Below are 26,200 nucleotides of genomic sequence, written 5' to 3' on the forward strand. Positions count from 1 at the left end.
TTTTTTCTAAGAGTTAGTTAGGCGGGGGCGTGGCCACGGCGGCAAGCGGGTAGGCAGCAGGATTACGGAGCTCCCTGGACAAAATATCCTGCAAACATCCTGGGCTCTATTTCAAACTGCCTCCTGGCTCTAATCCCGACTACCAGCTCTGGGGAAGCGGCGGGCACCACCGGAGGACCCCTGCAGGAGTTCCCAGCTCGGGCATGCCGCCTCCGCATCTCGGGCCTAGGCCGCTAGTGAATCCCCGGCCTCTATTTCCGGAGCTCCGCTGGGCCGTCGTGGGCGCGGTCCCACGGCGACGACTGCATCCCACAGCGCCTGATGTGTGCGGCGCCCCCCCTCCTGCACCCCTGAATACCTTACCCGGGACACTCTTTTTCCTTTGGTGCCTGAGGTCAGTGAAGCTGCTTGAGGAGGGGAGAGTCTGTGGGCCCGGCGGCCATCTTGGGTGCTGCTTCCAGTGTACTTCCTCCTTGTATGAAGCTGTGTGTCTGAGGGGAGTGCAGAGCTGAGGAAACTGAGGAGGACCATGCTGCCCTATCTATCACTGCCAGTCTGTATTATACTATATATTTTACAGGGACCCTCTGGTCCCCCTTCCCCTTTCTGTATTACTTCTGGATATCCTGGGCCCTGGAGTGCTGTCGATATTGCATTTATCATCCACTGCTGTACTCTCTGACACTGAATATTAGGACTTTGAGCGCATCTTGGGCCTTGATACTATGGTGAGGGGCGGCCAGAGCGCGGCCGCGGATAAATTGGAGAAGTTTGCCCGCCAGCCTGCTGCCCAGCCAACGCAGTCATCTCCTAAGCCCTCCCCTCCTACCAGACCGACTCCCCCGGCCGGGGCTGACTCGGGTGCGACCATGCAGCCATCTGCTCCTTCCATTCAACAGGTCCTGGGGGCCATAGCGACCAGCGAACAACGCCTGTCAGACAAAATGGAGAAGGTAATCATGTATGGGGGGTATACCGCACAGGGGAATAATAAAGTATAAAGCGGATAATGTAATTACCAAAATAAAACGATATGCAAAGAAAACCACTGTTTTCTAGTTGGTCTTAGATTTGGTGGTGCACCCTGAGTCAGTAATGAAACATGCAAAGGGGAAGGAGAAAAGAAGACTCTTTTGTGGGCGCACTCTTATTATTCTTGAAATCTCAAATGAAGCAATGAGTATTGTAAAAATATAATTTTATTAACAATATCAGTAAAATAATTAATTAGCAGTTGGATATACAAATAAAGAAAAAAAGGGAAAGAAAGAAAACAAAAAGAAACTGGAACGAATGATATAGGCGTAAATGCTTGATGAACGTTCCAGTGCTGTCCGGGTTTCAGACACAGATTTGCCACAGCTACTGCCTGATAATATAATCCTGAACTGAAACAAGTCGATAAGCAGCTCCTCAATGATGATAATCAATTATCACCATTGAGGAGCTGCTTATCGACTTGTTTCAGTTCAGGATTATATTATCAGGCAGTAGCTGTGGCAAATCTGTGTCTGAAACCCGGACAGCACTGGAACGTTCATCAAGCATTTACGCCTATATCATTCGTTCCAGTTTCTTTTTGTTGTTTTTTTTCTTTTTGTTTTCTTTCTTTCCCTTTTTTTTCTTTATTTGTATATCCAACTACTAATTAATTATTTTACTGATATTGTTAATAAAATTATATTTTTACAATACTCATTGCTTCATTTGAGATTTCAAGAATAATAAGAGTGCGCCCACAAAAGAGTCTTCTTTTCTCCTTCCCCCTTAAAATGGAGAAGGTGCAGTGCGATCTATCATTGCTGCGCCAGGACGTCCAGCGAGTCTGGGAGAGAGTGGGCGAAACCGAGACGCGGGTCTCTAATCTGGAGGACCTCAGCGGCCCTCTGCAGCGGTCTGTACCTGCGGTTACACAGCAAGTCTCGACGCTGCAAACTAAACTCCTGGATATGGAGGGTCAACTACGCAGAAACAATGTGAGATTCATGGGCCTACCTGAAAAGGAAGAAGGGGCACATCCTGAGGAATTCCTGGAGACCTGGCTGAAAGAGGCGTATGGCCCTGAATCCTTTACATCCCAGTTCGCAGTGGAGCGGGCTCTCCGGGTACCTTTCAGGCCTTTGCCCCCAGGCGCCCCGCCACGAACATTTATTGCCAAGTTCTTGCACTATAAAGATCGGGACTCTGTCTTGCGCCTGGGCCGTGCGAAGGTCCCCCTGCTTCGGAACGGTGTCCGAGTGTCTGTGTTTCCGGATTATGCAGCGGACGTCCAAAAAGACCGGGCTCAGTTTATGACCATCAAACGGCGTCTTCGCGACCTGAATCTGCCCTACTCGATGGTGTTCCCCTCTAGGCTGCATGTGGTGGCGGATGGGGAAACCAAGTTCTTCAGCTCTCCGAGGGAGGCGGCGGCCTGGCTGGACAGATATGCTCCAGGTGTCCGCCAGCTGGCTCCGGACTGACACGCAGTTTCCTTCCTACATGGGCCCGCAGTCTGCAAGTATAAGTCCGGGGAGCTTCCTCGTGTTTAGTGGTTCTGGACTTTGCTGTATAGTGTTGTATACGTATAAGTTTTTGTATTGGGTCTTTTGGATTTGTATGCCGCGCATAGTACTGCCGTAGGCTTTCGGATCTCCCGGGTTAGAGTTCTGTTAGGGAAATGTGTATGCCACAGTTCGGGGAGGTATACGAGGAGGGGGTATGTTATAAGGCTGCTGCTTGTTTCTCTGTACTATTTTTTTTTTTTTCTTCGTTTTCGTTTTTTGGTTTCTATATATTTATTTGCCAAATTGTGAGGTGATCTTGTGCTATTTAAAGGGGTTTGGCTCGGGGCCTGCGGACGATATGGTTTCAGGGGTGGAGCGCTGTATGGGCAGGTAAATGCCCGGATAGCGTTGGTAATGGAACTTCTCCTTCACTTTGTAGGAGATATGAGTGAGGTGTCCCGGACAGTACACTGGTTGTCATGTCTGCCTTAAAAATCTTGACCTGGAATGTCCTGGGCATTAATAATAAAGTAAAGCGATCCCTCGTATTTAAAATGATTAGGAAGTATGGCCCGGACATTATTTGCTTGAGTGAAACTCATTTAGAGTGCAATAGACTGCTGTCGCTCTGCATGCCTTGGGTGGGTTGTGCATATCATTCCTCTCACTCCTCCTCTTCCCGAGGGGTGTCGGTTATGATAGAGGTCTGTACAGTTTGAACTGATCACGGTAAATACGGACCCATATGGTAGGTTTGTGTTCCTAGAATGTAAATTGAACTCCCGCAATTTCTTCCTATTGTCTGTGTATATTCCTCCCCCGTTCTCGTATGATGTCCTACAGAAGGCCGCCTCATTTATTGCTTCTTCCCCTCATACTCCTGTCATTTGTCTGGGGGACTTTATTAATGTGTCGAATGTCTCTTTGGACAGATGGAGGTCTTCTAGGATTATGTGGAATGCCGGAGAAGACAGTCGTATTGGAGGTTGCATCCGTCCTGGTTGGCCCAGCTGGGCGAATGCCCAGATTTAACGTCCAAGTGGGAGGGGTTTTATGCGGATAATGTGTGCTCAGCCCCGGCACCGGTTGTATGGGATACATTCAAAGCGTGTTTACGCGGTACACTGGCAAAATTGCTGCCCGCAACATGGGGTGCAGGGCGACGGAGAGGCAGCTTGAAGTTGAATGCAGGGATCTTGAGACCCACTATTTGGCTGAGGGCACCTCTGCGCTAAAGGCTCGTTGGCTGGTGGCTCAGGAGGCCTGGTTAGCTCACCTTTCGGCTAAAAATGCACGCTCCCTTTTGTTTAGGGCCACTAATATCCATATGCAGGCGGACAGACCGGGTAACTTACTAGCCCATTTGGTGCATTATGACCGTCCTGGGACCACGATAGTGCAGATGTCTGGTCTGGACGGCTCCACGGTAGATAACACCCCTGACATTGCGCAGCTGTTCCTCTCATACTTTAAAGAGGTTTACGATACTCAGCTGGCGTGCTCTTGGACATGTATCTGACCGATATACCCCTTCCCAGACTTTTCCCCCGAGGCTAGGGACGTTTTGGACGCACCCTTGACTTTGGAGGAGGTAACGGCGGCGGTGGAGATGTCTCCCAATGGCAAGTCCCCGGGAAGCGACTGTATTCCCACTGAGCTGTACAAACAGTATATACAGTTCTTTGGCTCTAAGTTGCATGAGATGTATGCTGATATATTTACCACTAATCAACTTCCTCCCTCAATGTCCGAGGCCGTTATTATAGTACTCCCAAAGCCCGGTAAGGATCTTAGACTCTTGGAGTCCTACAGGCTGATCTCTCTTATCCCTACCGATGCGAAAATTGTTGCGGTCCGGCTCAACCTAGTTATTAAATCCTATAATACATCCGGATCAATCCGGCTTCATGCCGGGGAAATCCATGTCCATTAATTTGCGCAGGCTGTACACTATTTTGCAGGCTCCTCATGACTTCCCCTTGGATGCAGTTGTGGTTTCATTGGATGCGGCTAAGGCATTCGACAGCGTCGAATGGTCCTACCTGTGGGGAGTCATGGATTGTATAGGCTTCGGCCCTAATTTTATACGATGGGTCAAACTGCTATATCAAAGTCTGCGCGCCAGGATCTTGGTCAACGGCTACATTTCTTCCTCTTTTTCTTTGTCACGGGGCACCAGACAAGGTTGCCCCCTTTCTCCTACCTTGTTTACCATAGCCATCGAGCCTCTGGCTTGTTTGGTTAGGTCGCACCCGGACATTGGGGGAGTTGATACGGGTCCCTGCACCGACAAAATATCCCTTTATGTGGATGACCTGTTATTATTCCTCCACGATTATGTTGTGGATATGCCTATCGTGTTGCAGGTCATAGAGAAATTTGTTGACTTTTCTGGTCTCCGCATAAGCTGGTCCAAATCATCTATAATGCCCATTATGGACTCTCCTCCCCAGGTCCCGAGGCTCTCCCTGCCGCTATGCTGGACAGGCCAGTTTTTAAGTACCTTGGAATCCAGGTTACTAACGACCCCTCAGACTTTATACCCTTGAATCTTGACCCACTTGTACAGCTAATTGTACTCGAGTCAAGAGCTTGGTGTAAACTCCCGCTGACAATGACGGGTAGGGTTAGCTTCATTAATATGGTAGTTTTGCCCAAACTATTGTATGTTCTCTCGCAATCCCCTCTGTACATCTTTCCGGCCTTTTTTAAGAAATTAAATAGTATATTAACGTCTTTGATCTGAGCCAATAAAAGGCCTAGAATAAAATGAAATACCCTCACCAGACAAAAAGTTGATGGAGGCTTGGCCTTGCCTCACTTCCAACTATATTACTATGCGGCCCAGTTGACACATATAGGTATTTGGCTCAGAGGAGGGGAGGATGCAGGTTTATACTGGGCGTTTCTTAGGTGTTATTATCCGGTTCTATCCCCGGCACAGGTTCTGGTGGGAGCGCTTCCAGATTTTCGCCTCCTATTGTTTTTTTAGGCCATGAAAATCTGGATAGCTATGAAGGGTATGACAGTATGGACCCGGACACTCCCCTTTGGCACTCTACATCGCTCCATGAACTGGGGTCTCTGGAGGGTGGGGCAGTATGGGCTCCGTATTCCATAATTTCTATATCCCAACTGTATAGCGCTGGCGCAATGAAATCGTTTCAGCAACTAAAGGAGGAGTTTGGTCTCCCGAACTCTTACTTCTATAGATTACTGCAGCTTAGGCACGCCTTGCCATCGCAGTTCCGGGATTCCCCCCCGGTGCTCCTCCCCTTCCCCATAAAAACCTTTTTGCACTCACTGGGTCGAGTCAAGGTGATCTCCTACACTTACTCGTACCTTCTTACAATAATTCATGCAGACCCGCTCTCGAATCTTCGGGAGCGCTGGGAGCACGACTTGGGCCCCGTAGATGTGGAGGGTTGGGAGGTTGCGCTGGGGAACTCGAGCCAGGTCACCAAATCACTACAGTTCCAACAGATACGACTCTTTTTCTCTAACGTCCTAAGTGGATGCTGGGGGCTCCGTAAGGACCATGGGGAATAGCGGCTCCGCAGGAGACTGGGCACATCTAAAGAAAAAAGAAAGCTTTAGGACTATCTGTTGTGCACTGGCTCCTCCCCCTATGACCCTCCTCCAAGCCTCAGTTAGATCTCTGTGCCCGAACGAGAAGGGTGCACACTAGGGGCTCTCCTGAGCTTCTTAGTGAAAGTTTTAGATTAGGTTTTTTATTTTCAGTGAGACCTGCTGGCAACAGGCTCACTGCATCGAGGGACTAAGGGGAGAAGAAGCGAACTCACCTGCGTGCAGAGTGGATTGGGCTTCTTAGGCTACTGGACATTAGCTCCAGAGGGACGATCACAGGCCCAGCTTGGATGGGTCCCAGAGCCGCGCCGCCGGCCCCCTTACAGAGCCAGAAGGCAGAAGAGGTCCGGAAAATCGGCGGCAGAAGACGTCCTGTCTTCAACAAGGTAGCGCACAGCACTGCAGCTGTGCGCCATTGCTCTCAGCACACTTCGGTCACTGAGGGTGCAGGGCGCTGGGGGGGGCGCCCTGAGACGCAATAAAAACACCTTGGATGGCAAAAAAATGCATCACATATAGCTCCTGGGCTATATGGATGCATTTAACCCCTGCCAGAATCCATAAAAAAGCAGGAGAAAAGTCAGCGAAAAAGGGGCGGAGCCTATCTCCTCAGCACACTGGCGCCATTTTCCCTCACAGCTCCGTTGGAGGGAAGCTCCCTGTCTCTCCCCTGCAGTCACTACACTACAGAAAGGGTTAAAAAAAGAGAGGGGGGCACTAATTAGGCGCAGTATTAACTATACAGCAGCTATAAGGGGAAAAACACTTATATAAGGTTATCCCTGTATATATATATAGCGCTCTGGTGTGTGCTGGCAAACTCTCCCTCTGTCTCCCCAAAGGGCTAGTGGGGTCCTGTCCTCTATCAGAGCATTCCCTGTGTGTGTGCTGTATGTCGGTACTTTTGTGTCGACATGTATGAGGAGAAAAATGATGTGGAGACGGAGCAGATTGCCTGTAATAGTGATGTCACCCCCTAGGGGGTCGACACCTGAGTGGATGAACTGTTGGAAATTACGTGACAGTGTCAGCTCTGTATAAAAGACAGTGGTTGACATGAGACAGCCGGCTACTCAGCTTGTGCCTGTCCAGACGTCTCATAGGCCGTCAGGGGCTCTAAAGCGCCCGTTACCTCAGATGGCAGATATAGACGCCGACACGGATACTGACTCCAGTGTCGACGGTGAAGAGACGAATGTGACTTCCAGTAGGGCCACACGTTACATGATTGAGGCAATGAAAAATGTTTTACACATTTCTGATAATACGAGTACCACCAAAAAAAGGGGTATTCTGTTCAGGTGAGGAAAAACTACCTGTAGTTTTCCTGAATCTGAGAAATTAAATGAGGTGTGTGATGATGCGTGGGTTTCCCCCGATAACAACTGATAATTTCTAAAATGTTGTTGGCATTATATCCTTTCCCGCCAGAGGTTAGGGTGCGTTGGGAAACACCCCCTAGGGTGGATAAAGCGCTCACACGCTTGTAAGGGCTCTACCTTCGCCTGAGATGGCCGCCCTTAAGGATCCTGCTGATAGAAAGCAGGAGGGTATCCTAAAAGGTATTTACACACATACTGGTGTTATACTGCGACCAGCAATCGCCTCAGCCTGGATGTGCAGTGCTGGGTTGGCGTGGTCGGATTCCCTGACTGAAAATATTGATACCCTAGATAGGGACAGTATATTTTTGCCTATAGAGCATTTAAAAGATGCATTTCTATATATGCGTGATGCACAGCGGAATATTTGCCGACTGGCATCAAGTCTAAGCGCGTTGTCCATTTCTACCAGTAGAGGGTTATGGACACGTCAGTGGTCAGGTGATGCGTATTCCAAACGGCATTTGGAAGTATTGCTTTATTAAGGGGAGGAGTTATTGGGGTCGGTCTTTCAGACCTGGTGGCCACGGCAACAGCTGGGAATTCCACGTTTGTACCCCAGGTCGCCTCTCAACATAAGAAGACGCCGTATTATCAGGCGCAGTCTTTTCGTGGACAAGGTTCCTCATTCTGCCCCGTGACAGAGGGAGAGGAAAAAGGCTGCAGAAATCAGCCAGTTCCCAGGAACAGAAACCCTCTCCCGCCTCTGCCAAGCCCTCAGTATACGCTGGGGCTTTACAAGCAGAATCAGGCACGGTGGGGGGCCCGTCTCAATGAATTTCAGCGCGCAGTGGGCTCACTCGCAAGTAGACCCCTGGATCCTTCAGGTGATATCTCAGGGGTACAAATTAGAATTCGAGACGTCTCCCCCTCGCCGTTTCCTAAAGTCGGCTTTACCGATGTCTCCTTCTGACAGGGAGACAGTTTTGGAAGCCATTCACAAGCTGTATTCCCAGCAGGTGATAATCAAGATACCCCTCCTGCAACAGGGAACGGGGTATTATTCCACACTGTTGTGGTACCGAAGCCGGACGGCTCGGTGAGACCGATTCTAAATCTAAAATCTTTGAACACTTACATACAGAGGTTCAAATTCAAGATTGAGTCACTCAGAGCAGTGATTGCGAACCTGGAAGAAGGGGACTACATGATGTCTCGGGACATCAAGGATGCTTACCTTCATGTCAAAATTTACCCTTCTCACCAAGGGTACCTCAGGTTTATGGTACAGAACTGTCACTATCAGTTCAGACGCTGCCGTATGGATGGTCCACGGCACCCCGGGTCTTTACCAAGGTAATGGCCAAAATGATGATATTCCTTCGAAGGAAGTGAATTTTAGTTATCCCTTACTTGGACAATTCCCTGATAAGGGTAAGATCCAGGGAACAGTTGGAGGTCGGTGTAGCACTATCTCAGGTAGTGTTGCGGCAGCACGATTGGATTCTCAATATTCCAAAATCGCACCTGGTTCCGACGACGTGTCTTCTGTTCCTAGGGATGATCCTGGACACAGTCCAGAAAAAGGTGTTTCTCCCGGAGGAGAAAGCCAGGGAGTTATCCGAGCTAGTCAGGAACCTCCTAAAACCGAGCCAAGTCTCAGTGCATCAATGCACAAGGGTTCTGGGTAAAATGGTGGCTTCCTACGAAGCAATCCCATTCGACAGATTCCACGCACCAGTGGGACCTGCTGGACAAATGGTCCGGGTCGCATCTTCAGATGCATCAGCGGATAACCCTGTCACCAAGGACAAGGGTGTCCCTCCTGTGGTGGTTGCAGAGTGCTCATCTTCTAGAGGGCCGCAGATTAGGCATTCAGGACTGGGTCCTGGTGACCACGGATGCCAGCCTGCGAGGCTGGGGAGCAGTCACACAGGGAAGGAATATCCAGGGCTTATGGTCAAGCCTGGAGACATCACTTCACATAAATATCCTGAAGCTAAGGGACATTTACAATGCTCTAAGCTTAGCAAGACCTCTGCTTCAAGGTCAGCCGGTGTTGATCCAGTCGGACAACATCACGGCAGTCACCCACGTAAACAGACAGGGTGGCACAAGAAGCAGGAGGGCAATGGCAGAAGCTGCAAGGATTCTTCGCTGGGCGGAAAATCATGTGATAGCACTGTCAGCAGTATTCATTCCGGGAGTGGACAACTGGGAAGCAGACTTCCTCAGCACGACCTCCACCCGGGAGAGTGGGGACTTCACCCAGAAGTCTTCCACATGATTAAAAACTCGACAGGTATTGCGCCAGGTCCAGGGACCCTCAGGCAATAAGCTGTAGACGCTCTGGTAACACCGTGTGTGTACCAGTCAGGGTATGTGTTCCCTCCTCTGCCTCTCATACCCAAGGTACTGAGATTGATAAGATGGAGAGGAGTAAGCTCTATATTCGTGGTTCCAGATTGGCCAAGAAGGACTTGGTAACCGGAACTTCAAGAGATGCTCACGGAAGATCCGTGGCCTCTACCTCTAAGAAGGGACCTGCTCCAGCAAGGACCCTGTCTGTTCCAAGACTTACCGCGGCTGCGTTTGACGGCATGGCGGTTGAACGCCGGATCCTGAAGGAAAAAAGGCATTCCGGATGAAGTCATCCCTATCCTGATCAAAGCCAGGAAGGATGTAACCGCAAAAACATTATCACCGCAATTGGCGAAAATATGTTGCGTGGTGCGAGGCCAGTAAGGCCCGACGGAGGAAATTCAACTGGGTCGATTCCTACATTTCCTGCAAACAGGAGTGTCTATGGGCCTGAAATTGGGGTCCATTAAGGTTCAAATTTCGGCCCTTTCAATTTTCTTCCAAAAAAGAACTGGCTTCAGTCCCTGAAGTTCGGACGTTTGTAAAAAGGGGTACTGCATATACAGCCTCCTTTTGTGCCTCCAGTGGCACTTTGGGATCTCAATGTAGTTTTGGGTTCCAAAAGTCACATTGGTTTGACCCACTTAAATCTGTGGAGTTAAAATATCTCACATGAAAAGTGGTCATGCTGTTGGCCCTGGCCTGGGCCAGGCGCGTGTCAGAATTGGCGGCTTTATCCTGAAAAAAGCCTTATCTGATTTTCCATTCGGACAGGGCGGAATTGAGGACTCGTCCTCCGTTTCTCCCCAAGGTGGTTTCAGCGTTTCACCTGAACCAACCTATTGGTGGTGCCTGCGGCTACTAGGGACTTGGAGGCCTCCAAGTTGCTAGACGTTGTCAGTGCCCTGAAAATATATGTTTCCAGGACGGCTGGAGTCAGGAAATCTGACTCGCTGTTTATCCTGTATGCACCCAACAAGCTGGGTGCTCCTGCTTCTAAGCAGACTATTGCTCGTTGGATTTGTAGTACAATTCAGCTTGCACATTCTGTGGCAGGCCTGCCACAGCCAAAAATCTGTAAATGCCCACTCCACAAGGAAGGTGGGCTCATCTTGGACGGCTGCCCGAGGGGTCTCGGCTTTACAACTTTGCCGAGCAGCTACTTGGTCAGGAGCAAATACGTTTGTAAAATTCTACAAAATTTATATCCTGGCTGAGGAGGACCTGGAGTTCTCTCATTTGGTGCTGCAGAGTCATCCGCACTCTCCCGCCCGTTTGGGAGCTTTGGTATAATCCCCATGGTCCTTACGGAGTCCCCAGCATCCACTTAGGACGTTGGAGAAAATAAGAATTTACTTACCGATAATTCTATTTCTCATAGTCCGTAGTGGATGCTGGGCGCCCATCCCAAGTGCGGATTGTCTGCAATACTTGTACATAGTTATTGTTACAAAAATCGGGTTATTATTGTTGTGAGCCATCTTTCAGAGGCTCCTCTGTTATCATGCTGTTAACTGGGTTCAGATCACAGGTTATACGGTGTGATTGGTGTGGCTGGTATGAGTCTTACCCGGGATTCAAAATCCTTCCTTATTGTGTACGCTCGTCCGGGCACAGTATCCTAACTGAGGCTTGGAGGAGGGTCATAGGGAGAGGAGCCAGTGCACACCAGATAGTCCTAAAGCTTTCTTTAGATGTGCCCAGTCTCCTGCGGAGCCGCTATTCCCCATGGTCCTTACGGAGTCCCCAGCATCCACTACGGACTATGAGAAATAGAATTATCGGTAAGTAAATTCTTATTATTCTGCATAGAACATATATGACGCCGAATAGACTGACCAGATTTGGGGCTGGGGGATCTCCTACACTTACTCGTACCTTCTTACAATAATTCATGCAGACCCGCTCTCGAATCTTCGGGAGCGCTGGGAGCACGACTTGGGCCCCGTAGATGTGGAGGGTTGGGAGGTTGCGCTGGGGAACTCGAGCCAGGTCACCAAATCACTACAGTTCCAACAGATACGACTCTTTATTCTGCATAGAACATATATGACGCCGAATAGACTGACCAGATTTGGGGCTGGGGGTGTTGCCAGTTGTCCCAAATGCGGGGCTGCTGGAGGATCCTTCTGGCACCTTGTGTGGGAATGTCCATCCTTACAGGCGTTTTGGGCGGGGGTCGGGTCGATTCTGGAACATACGGGGAAAATGAGAGAAATGCTGACTCCGAGATTTTGTATTTTGGGGGTGGGCGGACCGGACTCTAGGTCTGGGCGGGAGGGCATGTATGCCCGTAGTATGTGTGCCCTTGCCAAGGTGTGTATTACACGGACATGGATGGCTCCGCATTCTCCTACGGTATCCACATTTAAAGCTCTGGTGAATGACACCCTATTGAAGGGCCGCTATATATATATATATATATATATATATATATATATATATATATATATATATATATATATATATATATATATATATATATATATATATATATATATATATATATATATATATATAATACAGTGTATCTCCACACTTCCGTGAAGAAAGATAGCACTCTCCAGACATAAGGTATTCAGAAAAAAAAGTCATTTAATTGCATACTTGGTTCCATATCACAAGTACAGTAAATGCACATAAACCAAAATGGTCGTCATGGTAACGCGCTAGCCCGGTACGTCACTTCCGGTTTGTGCCGGAAGTTATGCGTTCCAATAGTTTAACGTGATGCGTGTCACACCTGCGTGGACACAAAACTGACTGCTGATGTCATGTATTAATACATGACCATGGCCGCGTCTGCTACACCGCACGGCGGGCCTATCTAACACTCTTAACACCCCATTGCACTTATGTGCTTTATGCTGACCATACCGCTGCCTACAATCGAGAATATGTAGCCACATTATCGTACTATATCGTGACACCGGCGGCATTGCACTTCCGGTTTTACCGGAAGTGACGCACCGGCACCCACAGCGCATGATCCCGGCGTCCATCAGCACATGGGTATAAATTGGGGACCTGGGAGGCAGGTAAGCAGATCCTGGTTCCTTCCTGAAGTTGTTAGTGTTGACACCTCTATTGGATTGATTGACTGATTGGCAGACACCTTGAGAAAGGTCCTAACACTAGGACCGAAACGTTGGTGAGCCCCTCTTTTTGGTTTATGTGCATTTACTGTACTTGTGATATGGAACCAAGTATGCAATTAAATGACTTTTTTTTTTCTGAATACCTTAAGTCTGGAGAGTGCTATCTTTCTTCACGGAAGTGTGGAGATACACTGTATTGTACCAATGAGTCTGACCCTAATTGGATTGGACTTTGATTTGGCACCCCAGCTGCCATCTGTGTTGAGTGAGAGTGTGGGACCTTATATATATATATATATATATATATATATATATATATATATATATATATATATATATATATATATTAATGCCCTTGCCAAATTCGAGAAAATATGGTCCCCTTGTATCAACTCACCATACTCCTCCCTTGCCCTTCAGATTTAGGGTGTATTGGCCCTACCGGTAGTGTGTTCTCTGGGCCTCGTGGTACCGAGCCGGACTCCTCTCCCTTATTCTATTTATATTGTTATTGTACCTCACCTCATACAATTATGTTTCTCTAGGCTTGATGGTTTTGTGTTGTTTATTTAGGTTTTTTTTTCTTTTCTCAGGGGGGTTGTGGGCTATATTTGGCCCACTAGTTGGGGTGTTTATTAAAATATTTCGGGGAGAAAATTGAAAATGTTAAGTATGCGGATCATGATCTGTTTACGGACTTCAGAAAATTTGTATACTGTGGGTTGAAAGTATTTGGAACTGTATCTTCCTGGAATATCTATTATGTATCTATACTGATGGGGGAGGTATATGACCCAGTATATTGTATAATGCCAATTGTATTTCCCAGCGTACACTGAAATGTCTGTATCGTTAACTATTTTGTTGAATAAAAATAATGTTAGTTAGGCTCAGGGAGGCTCCTGGCAACAGCCACCCTGCTTCGTGGGACTTGGGGGGGAGAGTTGTCCGCCCTGAGTGGTTCGAGCCACTATCTCCGCTGACAGGACACTGAGCTCCTGAGGGTGATCATCGTTAGCCGCCCCAGGCGACCGCTAACCCCCGCAGCATGCTGCCACCCCCTAACAGAGTCAGAAGATTCTGGTGGCGAGTGAGTCACCGGCCCCCACAGCAAGCGTGGAGCCGATGTGAAGATGGCGGCAACAGGGTAGGAGCGCAGTACTAACTGCGCTCCGGAGGCTCAGCGGTACACAGTGCAGCGCTTTGAGGGGCACCCTGAGCCAGCGCCTATACCCTACACTGGTCACCAAGGCTGTCGGGGACCTCGGTAACGCTGCCAGCACCATTCCTCAGGCCAGTATAAATAACTGAAGAGCAGGAAGCAGCGCCATGTTCAGGGGGGCGGAGCTTCTCCTTAGAGCGGACCGAGCAGCGTTCAGCTCCATTTTCCTGCCTGCAGATCCAGTACAGAGACGCCGACAGGGAGAGCTGTCAATCCACGCAACTCCAGCTATCCTGTGCGGTACCATGGGGTTGTAGAAGAGGGGGGAGGCTGTGTAAATACTGTGTAGTCTATTAAGGTACACAGTCAGCGACAGGTAGTTGTATTATATCTACCTAGGGAAGCGCTGTGTGTGGGTTGGCTCCAAACTCTGTGTTTCTCTGTGGCATTCTTGGGGGGAAACTGTGTCTGACATTTTCCTTTATGTGGGTGTTTGTTTCTCACATAGCCATGTCTAGGGACTCTGTGTGTTATGCTGCAGAGGACATTTCCTCTCATGAGGAATCCATTCCATGTACACAGGAATATAATGGTTTGTCTCAGATCCCTATTACTGAGCCTGAGTGGTTGACCGGTTAAGGGAATGATCTCTCGGATCTCTACTAGGGTAGCTCATACTGAGACTGAAACTCTGGTATTAAAAGAAGTCTATGGCAGTTTGGTCGGGTTCTGTCCCTATTCCTTCAAAATCCCCTAGCATATACCCACAAAAACGTGCACTTGCCCAGATTATGCAAGATGACATGGATACCGACTCTGACACTGCTGACGTTTATGGGGATGTGCTGAGGGGGCGGCATCCCTGGCTAAGGGTGTGCAGCTCATGATTGAGGCTATTACAGATGTGTTAAACATTTCTGACACAACACCTGAGCAAGTTGAGGAGGCTGGCTTACTTCACAGATAAGAAGGATGCCTCGCTAACCTTCCCTGCATCTAAAGAATTAAATGCTTTATTTGAAAAATCCTGGGAGAACCAGGAGAAAAAAATCCAGATCCCCAAAAGGGTTTTGGTTGCATTTCCTTTCCCTGAGGAGGATAGAAAAAAAATGGGAAAATCCACCTATAGTTGACGCATCTGTTTCAAGACTGTTAAGAAGGTAGTTTTACCTGTCCCTGGGTGTACCTCGTTAAAAAACCGGCTGATCGTAAGATTGAAACTACGCTCAAATTCATATACACTGCTTCAGGGGTGGCGTTGAGACACACTATTGCCTGTGCATGGATTTCTAAAGCTATAGTAAAGTGGTCAGGCAAGTTACTAGAGGATTTGGATTCAATGGATAAAAGTGACATTTAATTATTTTTACGTAACATACAGGATTCTGCGGGGTTCATGGTGGAATCCATGAAGGACCTGGGTACGCAGACTGAAAGGGTATCTTCCATGTCTGTCTCAGCTCGCAGGTGTCTCTGGCTACGCCAATGGACGGCAGACGCAGAATCCAGGAGAAGTGTGGAGAACCCACCCTACATAGGACAGGCTCTATTTGTGGATTTCCACGGCAACTGCGGGTAAGTCACCTTTTTTTTCCCTCAGCTACGCCTTCTACGAAGAAACCCTTTTCTTCATCTGCATAGCAGTCCTTTCGGACCGCTAAGACAAAGGTCCAAGCCTCCTACCACCTTTAGAAGTGGTCGTGCAAAATCCAAAAAGCCTGCACCCGCAGGCTCCCAGGACCAGAAACCGGCTTCTGGTTTCTCAAAATCCTCAGTATGACTGTGGTCCGTGAAGCCTGGAAGATGGGCTGGTGGGTGCGAGGCTCAGACGTTTCACCCACGTCTGGGTGTCGTCCGGCCTGGATCCCTGGGTACAGGATATTGTGTCCCAGGGGTACAGACCGGAGTTTCAAGAACTTCCGCTGCACAGATTCTTCAAATCAGGCTTACCGATTTTGCTGGCAGACAGGGCTATCCTACAGGATGCCATCCAAAAATTGGAAAAGTCACAGGTCATTGTACCTGTTCCACCTCATATGCAAACCAAGGGGTATTATTCAAGCCTTTTCATGGTACCGAAACCGGATGGTTCGGTCAGACCGATTTTGAACTTGAAATCGTTAAACCCTTACCTGAGGGAGTTCAAATTCAAAATGGACTCTCTAAGAGCGGTGATCTCATGTCTGGAGGAGGGAGAGTTTCTGGTATCCCTGGATATCAAGGATGCGTACCTCCACATTCTGATTTGACCACCACACCAGGCTTATCTCAGATTTGCACTGTTGGACTGTCACTATCCGTTCCAGGTGCTGCCCTTCAGCCTCTCTACGGCACCGAGGGTGTTCACCAAGGTGATGGCAGAGATGATGGTTCTCCTCCGTAGACGGGGTGAACATAATTCCATATCTGGACGACCTGCTGATAAAGACATCGTCCAGGGAGAAGTTGTTTCAGTCCATAGCTCTCACGACTCATCTACTCATGGAGCACGATTTAGATCCTGAACCTTCCGAAGTCACATTTGGAGCCGACAAAGAGATTGTCGTTCCTGGGAATGATCCTCGACACAGGTGCAGAGGAGGAGAAAGCGTTTGTGATTCAAACAATGGTCCGGGATGTTCTGAAACCAGCCCGGGTATCGGTTCATCAGTGCATTCGCCTCTGTGGAAGATGGTTGACTCTTACGAGGCTCTACAGTACGGAAGATTTCATGCTCAGTCATTCCTACTGGTCGGGATCTCGCCTACACATGCACCAGAGGATACATCTGTTGCCGAAAGCAAGGATTTCACTCCTCTGGTGGCTGCAACTGCCTCGTCTTCTGGAGGGCCGCAGGTTCGGGGTTCAGAACTTGATCCTTCTCACCACGGATGCATGTTTCAGAGGTTGGGGCGCAGTCACCCAAGGGGAAACCTTCCAGGAAGGTGGTCAAGTCCGGAATCCCTTCTTCCAATAAACATCCTGGAGCTAAGAGCCGTCTACAACGGTCTTCTACAAGCAGCACCACTTTTGCAAGATCTGGCCATTCAAGTGCAGTCGGACAATGTAATGACTGTGGCCTACATAAACCGACAGGGCGGAACGAAGAGCAGAGCAGCAATGTCGGAGGTAACAAAAATCCTCCTCTCTGCAGAAAGACACGAAGTGGCGCTGTCGGCAATCTTCATCCCGGGAGTGGACAACTGGGAAGCGGACTTCCTCAGCAGGCACTATCTCCACCCAGGAGAATGGGGCCTGCATCCGGAGGTGTTCACTGAGGTGATTAGACGTTGGGGCATACCTCAAATAGACAGGATAGCCTCGCATCTCAACAAGAATCTTTGGAGATACTGTTCCAGGTCGAGAGACCCACAAGCAGTGGCGGTGAATGCCTTGGTAACGCCGTGGGTGTTCAAGTCTGTGTATGTGTTCCCTCCACTTCCACTCATTCCAAGAATTCTAAAGCTTGTAAATAGAACAAAAGTTCAGGCGATCCTCATTGCTACGGACTGGCCAAGGAGGGCTTGGTACGCGGATCTGCTGGATCTCTTACTGGAAGATCCAAGGCCTCTTCCTCTTCGGGAGGATCTTCTACAACAGGGGCCATTCGTTTATCAAGACTTACCACGGCTACGTTTAATGCATGGAGGTTGAACGCCAGTTATTAGCTCAGAAGGGCATTCCGAACAAGTTTATTCCTACCCTTATACAGGCTAGGAAAGGAGTTACGTCTAAACACTACCATCGCATTTGGAAACCGTATGTGTCTTGGTGTGAATCCAAGAAGTTTCCTGCAGTGGAGTTTCAACTTGGTCGTTTTCTCCTCTTCCTGCAAGCAGGTGTGGATATGGGCCTGCGTTTGGGATCCATAAAGGTCCAGATTTCGGCTTTAGCTATTTTCTTTCAGAAACAATTGGCTGCCGTCCTTGAGGTTCAGACCTTTTTGAAAGGGGTTCTGCACATCCAGCCTCCCTTTGTAGCGCCGACGGCACCCTGAGATCTTAACGTGGTGTTGCAGTTCCTGCAATCGGATTGCTTTGAGCCCTTACAGGAGGTTGAGGTCAAGTTTCTCACGTGGAAGGCTGTCACTTTGTTGGCCTTAGCTTCTGCTCGACGTGTGTCGGAATTGGGGGCTTTGTCCTGTAAAAGTCCCTACTTAATCTTCCATGAAGATAGAGCTGAGCTCAGGACGCATCAGCAGTTTCTTCCAAAGGTTGTGTTGGTTTTTCATATCAGTAAGGTATAGGTGGTGGCAAGCTGCGCTCAGCTCTTTAAAAGTATTAGATACAAAGTAGCTGCTATTGGAAATATGGGATTGTTAGGGGTACTCCTTCCCCAAAACGGTATATGCAATATAAGAAAGAGAAAAAGATTTCCAGCGCTTCACTTTATATATATCTAATAAAAAAGATTTTTTATATAGACAGATTTTTTATATAAATAAATTCTGTTTATTGTTGACATAAATTATAAGCACTGTGACAAATAAAATAAAAAAATAATAAAATAAAATAAAATGAAAATGGTACAAGTATTTGGACCAATAAAATTGATGTTATAAATTGTTTTTCTACTTGTGATCACAAGAATGCATTTGCTTGCAATAATTTAAACACTCATATGGACGATACACATGGACATACATATACAAACATAAAGACAAACATATCTGTGGTAACTATTTATATTCCAGGGGGAGTTGATACACTTTGTAGCGGTTTACTCTACTCCCCTGTGTTTTCTTTGATTTCCTCTTTAAAAATGTCACTTTATGTCAGTTCGGTTAGGTAACCTGCAATATTGCAGTCTATTGCTGTGCGGGTTTAGATGCTGTGTCCCGCATTAGTTACATAAAAGTTCAAAGTTGCTGCTCCGAAAAATGTATTGATTTTTGTCTGCCGGCAGACTTGGACGTTTGCTTACCGCGTCGTCCTCCTCCTTGGTCCTGGGCTCCCCGTTTACGGTGTCCGGCGTTCGGTGAGGACTAGCGGGCTCAGCGGCGGTCCGTGTTCTCTACAATCTACGCGTTTCGCCTGTCCAGGCTTCGTCAGGATGGTTTTTCATATCAAGCAACCTATTGTGGTGCCAGTGGCTACTGACTCCTCAATTGCATCGAAGTCCTTGGATGTTGTGAGGGCTTTGAAGATCTATGTGAGGAGGACTTCTATGTCCTTTATGATACCAAAAAAATTGGGTGTCCTGCTTCTAAGCAGACAATTTCTCGCTGGATCAGGATCACTATCCAGCTTGCATATTCTACGGCAGAATTGCCGTGTCCAATATCTGTTAAGGCCCACTCTACTCGTAAAGTGGGGTCTTCCTGGGCAGCTGCCCGGGTTGTCTTGGCTTTGCAGCTTTGCCGAGCGGCTACTTGGTCTAGGTCGAACACGTTTTGCTAGGTTCTAAAAGTTCGATACTTTGGCCTCTGAGGACCTAAAGTTTGGTCAATCAGTTCTGCAGGAGCCTCCACACTCTCCCTCCCGTACTGGGAGCTTTGGTACATCCCCATGGTACTAATGTGGACCCCAGCATCCTCTAGGACGTAAGAGAAAATAGTATTTTAGGTAAATCCTTTTCTCGTAGTCCGTAGAGGATGCTGGGCGCCCGCCCAGCGCTTTATTATCCTGCAGTCGTTCTTTGGTTCAGTACTGCTTTGTTCTAGGTTAAGTACTGCGTTTCTTTACTGGGTTCAGTAATGTTTCAGCTGTTGCTGAGTTTTCAGGCTAGTTAGCCTGGTTTGCCTTGTTTGTGTTAGCTGGTATGAATCTCGCCACTATCTGTGTATTTCCTTCTCTCGAAGTATGTCCGTCTCCTCGGGCACAGTTTCTAGACTTAGTCTGGTAGGAAGAGCATAGAGGGAGGAGCCAGCCCTCTTAAACACTCTTAAACTCTTAAAGTGCCAATGGCTTCTAGTGGACCCGTCTATACCCCCATGGTACTAATGTGGACCCCAGCATCCTCTCCGGACTACGAGAAAAAAGGATTTACCGGTAGGTAATTAAAATCCTATTTTTAGTCTCTTGGCACGGAAGGTTGTTGGGAGCAGGCTCTACCTATTCTCTGAATGATATATGCCTTAAGTCTGGCTCTGCCTGACACCTGGAGTGGAGGACTGGAGAATAACGGAAGCTAATGGGCAGACTAGATGGGCCAAGTGGTTTTTATTTGCCCTCAAATTCTATGTTTAATTAGTTAATATATTTGCACCTTACCAGCTAAAATTTTACTCACCGTTAAATATATCCTTTTGTGAAGGTTTGAAACCTTTTATGTTGATACATTAAAGTTCTTCAAGGCACGTTTCCTATTGGGGCAACTTGTTTTTACCTCTTAACTTGTCTGTGCTGTTACAAACAGTAATAATACTTGTTCAGCTATTGGAACAATTGTTGAAATGTATATTTCTTAGTTCTTATGTGTTCTTGTTCATACTTCTTCCCAGAAATTGCAATAAGCCCCAATAACCATGAGGTGCATATCTACAAACAAAACGGTAACCAGTGGGTGAAGGTTCATGAACTGAAGGAGCACAATGGACACATTACAGGTGGGTATATTCACCTTAACCCCCACTCCCATATTTTAAATTGTGTAATTTTTATTTTAGATTTAAAGAGTTACACCAAGACATTAAACAGGCATATGAATTGTAAGGCAAACATGAGGAATAACACAGGAGGACATAAACAGTGTATAAATGACAAAATAAAGATCAGCCACCAAGCCATCGGACATGAGAAATGAAAAAATAGTAGGATATGTTAAGAACAATGACATTATTTATTAAGAGTTTCTTATATAGCGCAGCAACTTCCGTTGCGCTTTACAACTGGACACAGAAGAGAAAACTGGGTAAAAACAAACAGTCATAGAGGTAGGAGAGCCCTGCTCGCAAGTTTACAATTTGTGGGGAAATAGGCATGGATACATAATTATATGTACAGGTTGAGTATCCCTTATCCAAAATGCTTGGGACCAGAGGTATTTTGGATATAGGATTTTTCCGTATTTTGGAATAATTGCATACCATAATGAGATATCATGGTGATGGGACCTAAATCTAAGCACAGAATGCATTTATGTTACATATACACCTTATACACACAGCCTGAAGGTCATTTAATACAATATGTTTAATAACTTTGTGTATTAAACAAAGTTTGTGTACATTGAGTCATGAAAAAACAAAGGTTTCACTATCTCACTCTCACTCAAAAAAGTCCGTATTTCGGAATATTCCGTATTTCGGAATATTTGGATATGGGATACTCAACCTGTATATAATGCTATCTATTGCATAGTTGTCCACCAGATTGCAAGGGTTCTTGGTGTGCTGCATGATATCACATCGCAGCAGTGATGAACCAGGGTCAAGAGGAAGGGAGAGTGAATAATTTAAACAAATATATGTGGGGAATATTTGTAGATTGTACTGTGGGGATATAATTGGATAGGAAAGCTGTGAAGGTAATGTGAGCGGTTCTGGAATTTGATAAGCTTGTCTGAATAGGTGAGTTTCCGGGTAACGCTTGAAGGTTTGAAAACTAGAGTAGAGTCTTAATGTAGGTGGTAGGACATTACACAGAGACATACGAATACCCTGCATCAAGCATGGAAAACTTAATTGCCACCCGAAGGCGCCATTCGGGTGTACACGTGAGAGAACCAGATTTATAATGGGGCATAGGTGACATTCCAGAAATTAAAATATAAAAAAACTCACATCCATCAGAATATCGGAACAAAAAGGCTCACATTCCCCCCCCCCCCACCACCCCATATACACTAACCTACAAACCAAACAAATGCACAAAATAAAATAAAGACACCCAAAGCAAACTTCCCAAGAACCCCCACCCTGTATAATATAACCCCAACCTAGGCATACCTGGATCTCCATAAGAACCCCATCCCTAACTACACTACATGCCTAACTTCCCTCCACCCCCCCAACCCTATAAAACAGGAGGGTATAGGACTCTAGGTCGACAGTGGATAGGTCGACACCGCCATTAGGACGACATAAAAAAAGTCGACATGAGTTTCTCTTACGTCCTAGAGGATGCTGGGGTTCACATTAGTACCATGGGGTATAGACTGGTCCACCAGGATACATTGGCACTTTAAGGGGTATATGCAATTGCTGAATTCGACCGTTTTTGGATTCGACACAATTCGACAGGCGAAACCCTCCCGCCGGGACCCGAATTCGACATATTCAATAAATAACGGATTTGACAGTCCCGCTGTCGAAAAACGGACCAATTGACGAATTGTGGGCGGCCTGGATTCGACTCTTCATGGACGGCACAAAAGTGTTCAATAAATCCTGAAAAAAAATGCATGGGGTCCCCCCTCCTAGGCATAACCAGCCTCTGGCTATTTGAGCTGGTCCTGGTTGTAAAAATACGGGGGGGGGGGGGGGGAAATGACGGGGGTTACCCGTATTTTTAACACCAGCACTGGGCTCCACTAGCCAGAGAGATAATGCCACAGCCGGGGGACACTTTTATATTGGTCCCTGCGGCTGTGGCATTAAATCCCCAACTAGTCACCCCTGGCCGGGGTACCCTGGAGGAGTGTGGACCCCTTAAATCAAGGGGTCCCCCCCTCCAGCCACGCAAGGGCCAGGGGTGAAGCCCGAGGCTGTCTCCCCCCCCCCCCCCCCCCCCCAATCCAAGGGGGGCTGATAGCCATAGTGTCAAAAAAAAGTATTGTTTTTTGTAGCAGAATTACAAGTCCCAGCAAGCCTCCCCCGCAAGCTGGTACTTGGAGAACCACAAGTACCAGGATGCGGGGGGGAAACGGGCCCGCTGGTACCTGTAGTTCTACCACAAAAAAATACCCAAATAAAAACAATACACACACACCGTGACAGTATAACTTTATTACATACATGCACACCTACATACACACATACTTACATACTTCTCCACGTAGAATCCACGGGGTACCTGTAAATAAAATTATACTCGCAACAATCCAGTGTAGATCGGTCCTCTTCTGTTTGTAATCCACGTACTTGGCAAAGAAAAAAAACGAACCCGAACCACGCACATGGGACCCCTTTCCTCGACTGGCGGGACCCCCCGTGATTGCTGTCAAAGAGGGTCCCTTCAGGCAATCAGGGAGCGCCACGTCATGGCACTTTCCTGATTGGCTGTGCGCTCCTGAACTGTCAGTCAGGCGGCGCACTCGAGATACAATGGTGGGAACTTTGCGGTCAGCGGTAGACCACAAGAGTGACCCCACATAACCTTGCGGTCTACCGCTGACCGCAAAATTCCCACCATTGGATATAATGGAGCGCGTATGCGCTACATTGTATCTCTAGTGCGCCGCCTGACTGGCTGTGCGCTCCTGAACTGTCAATCAGGAGAGTGCCATGACGTGGCGCTCCCTGATTGGCTGAAGGGACCCTCTTTGACAGCAATCACGGGGGGTCCCGCCAGTCGGGGAAAGGGGTCCCATGTGTAAACATGAGACCCCTTTCAGTGCGTGGTTCGGGTTCTTCGTTTTTGTTTTTTTTGTGCCAAGTACGTGGATTACAAACAGAAGAGGACCGATCTACACTGGATTATTGTATAATTTTATTTACAGGTACCCCGTGGATTCTACGTGGAGAAGGGGACCGACTCTTCGTGTCAACATAAGTAAATATGTGTGTATGTAGGTGTGCACCCCTTGATTTAAGGGGTCCCCACTCCTCCGGGGTACCCCGGCTAGGGGTGACTAGTTGGGGATTTAATGCCACGCCCGCAGGGACCTATATAAAAGTGTCCCCCGGCTGTGGCATTATCTCTCTGGCTAGTGGAGCCCGATGCTGGTGTTAAAAATACGGGGGACCCCTGTCATTTCCCCCCCGTATTTTTTGCACCAGGACCGGCTAAAAGAGCCCGGTGCTGGTTATGCTTAGGAGGGGGGACCCCACGCATTTTTTTTCATGAATTTTAACACTTTCACACTTCTTCCAACTGAAAAACATGCACTGATCTCTCCATATTATTGTAGTTAGTAAAAAAAATAATAATATTCTTTTAAAAAATCAATTAAATAATACTTGTGGCTCCAAAGGACAAACCAAGTAGATAATCCCTTCTAATATAAATAGATATGCTATTAGCAATAAAAAAAAAGCACCAAAAAATTCATGTTTTTAAAAAAAATTTATTAGATCACGGCAGGAAAATGAGGCGGATTGAAATTGACGAAATGAATGTCGAAAAGCACTGTTGTCGAATCGACATTCTTCAATTGAATATACTTTTGTCGAATTGAAAAAATGTCGAATTGCCAGGTTTTTTGTCAAAGTACTGTATTGAATTGTCGAATCAAATTCGACAGGTTTTTTTGTGTCGAAAATTACCCGTTTTTCGGCAATTCAACCGCAATTGCATATACCCCTAAGAGTTTGAGAGTGTGGGCTGGCTCCTCCCTCTATGCCCCTCCTACCAGACTCTGTTTAGAAAATGTGCCCGGAGGAGCCGGTCACAGCTAGGGGAGCTCTACAGAGCTTCTTTAGTAAAGGTTTTTTTTGTTTTGTTTTTTGTTTATTTTACAGGGAGGCTGCTGGCAACAGCCTCCCTGCTTCGTGAGACTAAGGGGGGGGGGGGGGTTGGTGTCCGTCCTGCGGTGTCTGAGCCACTATCTCCGCTGACGGGACACAGAGCTCCTGAGGGGATAGATCGTTCCCCGCCACAGGGGATCGCCCACCCCAGCAGCATGCCTCCACCCCCTTACAGAGCCAAAGATCAGTGGCGAGTGAGTCACCGACCCCCCCTAGCACGCGGGGGGGCCGATGTGAAGATGGCGGCAACAAGGTAGGAGCGCAGTACTAACTGCGCTCCGGAGGCTTAGCGTTACTTAGTGCGGTGCTGTGAGGGGCGCCCTGAGCACTGCACTGGTCAGCAAGCCTGTCGGGGTCTGTGGATCTCAGCTAGCATTTTACCTCAGGCCAGTATAATCCTTGTGAAGAACGGGAAGACAGCGCCATTTTCCTGCCTGCACAGTGCTGTCCTGGAAGAGCAAGATCCTCCACAGCAACTCCAGCTATCTCTCACGGTACCAGGGGCTTGTAGAAGGGGGGTTGGGGGGGGCTGCATTTAGACTGTGTAACCTATTAAGGTGCACAGTCAGCGCTAGTAGGTGTCTCCCTTTACATTAAAAGCGCTGTGTGTGGGTTGGCTCCAATCTCTGTGTCTCTTGCCATTCTTGGGGGTGAAACTCTTTCCTCCCCTGTGTGTGTGGAGTGTTTGTTGTCTCCATTAAGCTATGTCCAGGGACTCTGTGTCATATGCTGCAGAGGATATGTCCTTCCCATTCCATGTAATCAGGATTGCACTGGTTTAGCACAGATTCCAGCAAGGGAGCCTGAGTGGTTATCCTCTATCAAATCTATGATTTCTCAGATTTCAAATAAGGTTGCACAAAAAGAAACTGCAACTCAGGCTTTACAGAACTCTATGGCAGTCTGGTCCAGTTCTGGTACCTCAGGGCTCCCCGCTTTATATTCACATAAACGTGCTCTTGCGCAGATCATGCAGGATGATACGGATACAGATTCTGACACTGCAGACGGTGACGGGGATGTGTTGCGGGGTGCAGCATCTCTTGCTAAAGGGGTGCGGTTGATGATAGAGGCTATCAGGGATGTGTTGAATATTGCTGATACAACACCAGAGCAGGTTGAGGAGGCTTACTTCACTGAAAATAAGAAAGCCTCGCTAACCTTCCCTGCGTCAAAGGCATTAAATGCTATTTCTCTGACGTCCTAAGTGGATGCTGGGGACTCCGTCAGGACCATGGGGAATAGCGGCTCCGCAGGAGACAGGGCACAAAAGTAAAAGCTTTAGGATCAGGTGGTGTGCACTGGCTCCTCCCCCTATGACCCTCCTCCAAGCCTCAGTTAGGTTTTTGTGCCCGGCCGAGAAGGGTGCAATCTAGGTGGCTCTCCTAAAGAGCTGCTTAGAGTAAAAGTTTTATTAGGTTTTTTATTTTCAGTGAGTCCTGCTGGCAACAGGCTCACTGCAACGAGGGACTTAGGGGAGAAGAAGTGAACTCACCTGCGTGCAGGATGGATTGGCTTCTTAGGCTACTGGACACTAGCTCCAGAGGGACGATCACAGGTACAGCCTGGATGGGTCACCGGAGCCGCGCCGCCGACCCCCTTGCAGATGCTGAAGAGAGAAGAGGTCCAGAAATCGG

At 47.8% G+C, this 26,200-nt stretch overlaps 1 protein-coding gene across 2 annotated transcripts in view; it reads left to right on the plus strand.

The window, feature by feature from the left end:
* ARPC1A (actin related protein 2/3 complex subunit 1A) overlaps positions 1–26,200 on the plus strand; it is a 450,685-nt gene that overhangs the window by 303,495 nt on the left and 120,990 nt on the right. For both annotated transcript variants that reach the window (XM_063934172.1, XM_063934171.1), the window contains exon 3: positions 20,439–20,543. In XM_063934172.1, the coding sequence (XP_063790242.1) occupies positions 20,439–20,543 (105 nt within the window). The remainder of the gene's footprint in view (positions 1–20,438; positions 20,544–26,200) is intronic.

Source organism: Pseudophryne corroboree, chromosome 7 (assembly GCF_028390025.1).
Source record: "Pseudophryne corroboree isolate aPseCor3 chromosome 7, aPseCor3.hap2, whole genome shotgun sequence".
Classification (NCBI taxonomy): domain Eukaryota; kingdom Metazoa; phylum Chordata; class Amphibia; order Anura; family Myobatrachidae; genus Pseudophryne; species Pseudophryne corroboree.